Here is a 615-nt window from a genome sequence, read left to right as displayed (position 1 = left end):
TCTCGGGGCTGTCGGACTCGCCGTCGGAGCGCTCGTCGTAGTGGTGCAGCCGCGCGCCCAGGGCCTCCTGGCGGTAGGCGGCCGCCGCCTCGTCGCGCTCGCGCTCCTCGTAGAGCCGCAGGCCGTCGGGGTCGCGCGCCTCCAGCTCGGGCGCGTCCCCGATCTCCTCGTACACGTGCTCCTGGAGGCCGCCGTAGTCGGCGTAGGGCTCGGCGTACGGCTCGTCCTCGCCGCGGTGGAACAGCCGGTGCGTGTACACGTAGCCGGAGTAGGCCGCGTTCATGGCCTCCTCGTGCTCCAGCGAGTGGAAGTGCAGGTGGTTGGGCAGCGCGCGGCGGTGCGCGGCCTCCGCGTGCTCGGCCTCCGCCTGCTCCGTGTACTCCTCGGCCTCGGGCCGGTACTGCACGGCGTAGGCGCTCTCGTCCTCGGGGTCGTGCGCGGGGTCCTGCGCGCGCTCCGCCTCCTCGTCGCCGTCGTCGTCGTCGCGGCCCGCGGCGATCACGTCGCCCTCGGCCGTGTCGGTGTGGTTGTGGAAGCCGCTCTCGGTGCTGGCGGATCGCGCCAGGCACTCGCCGCGCTCCTCCTCTTCCTGCTGGGACCCGAGCTGCCGCTGCT

General features: G+C 74.0%; 1 protein-coding gene across 1 annotated transcript in view; it reads right to left on the bottom strand.

Annotated features, from left to right (window-relative positions):
• Window positions 1-615, bottom strand: part of Apba1 (amyloid beta (A4) precursor protein-binding, family A, member 1) — a 59,390-nt gene that overhangs the window by 58,598 nt on the left and 177 nt on the right. Inside the window, exon 2 of the mRNA XM_013018401.1 lies at window positions 5-610. Coding sequence (XP_012873855.1) covers window positions 5-610 — 606 coding nt within the window. The remainder of the gene's footprint in view (window positions 1-4; window positions 611-615) is intronic.

The sequence above is a fragment of the Dipodomys ordii genome, unplaced genomic scaffold, assembly GCF_000151885.1.
Source record: "Dipodomys ordii isolate 6190 unplaced genomic scaffold, Dord_2.0 Scaffold40, whole genome shotgun sequence".
Classification (NCBI taxonomy): domain Eukaryota; kingdom Metazoa; phylum Chordata; class Mammalia; order Rodentia; family Heteromyidae; genus Dipodomys; species Dipodomys ordii.
This window is presented reverse-complemented; position numbering and strand designations above follow the sequence as displayed.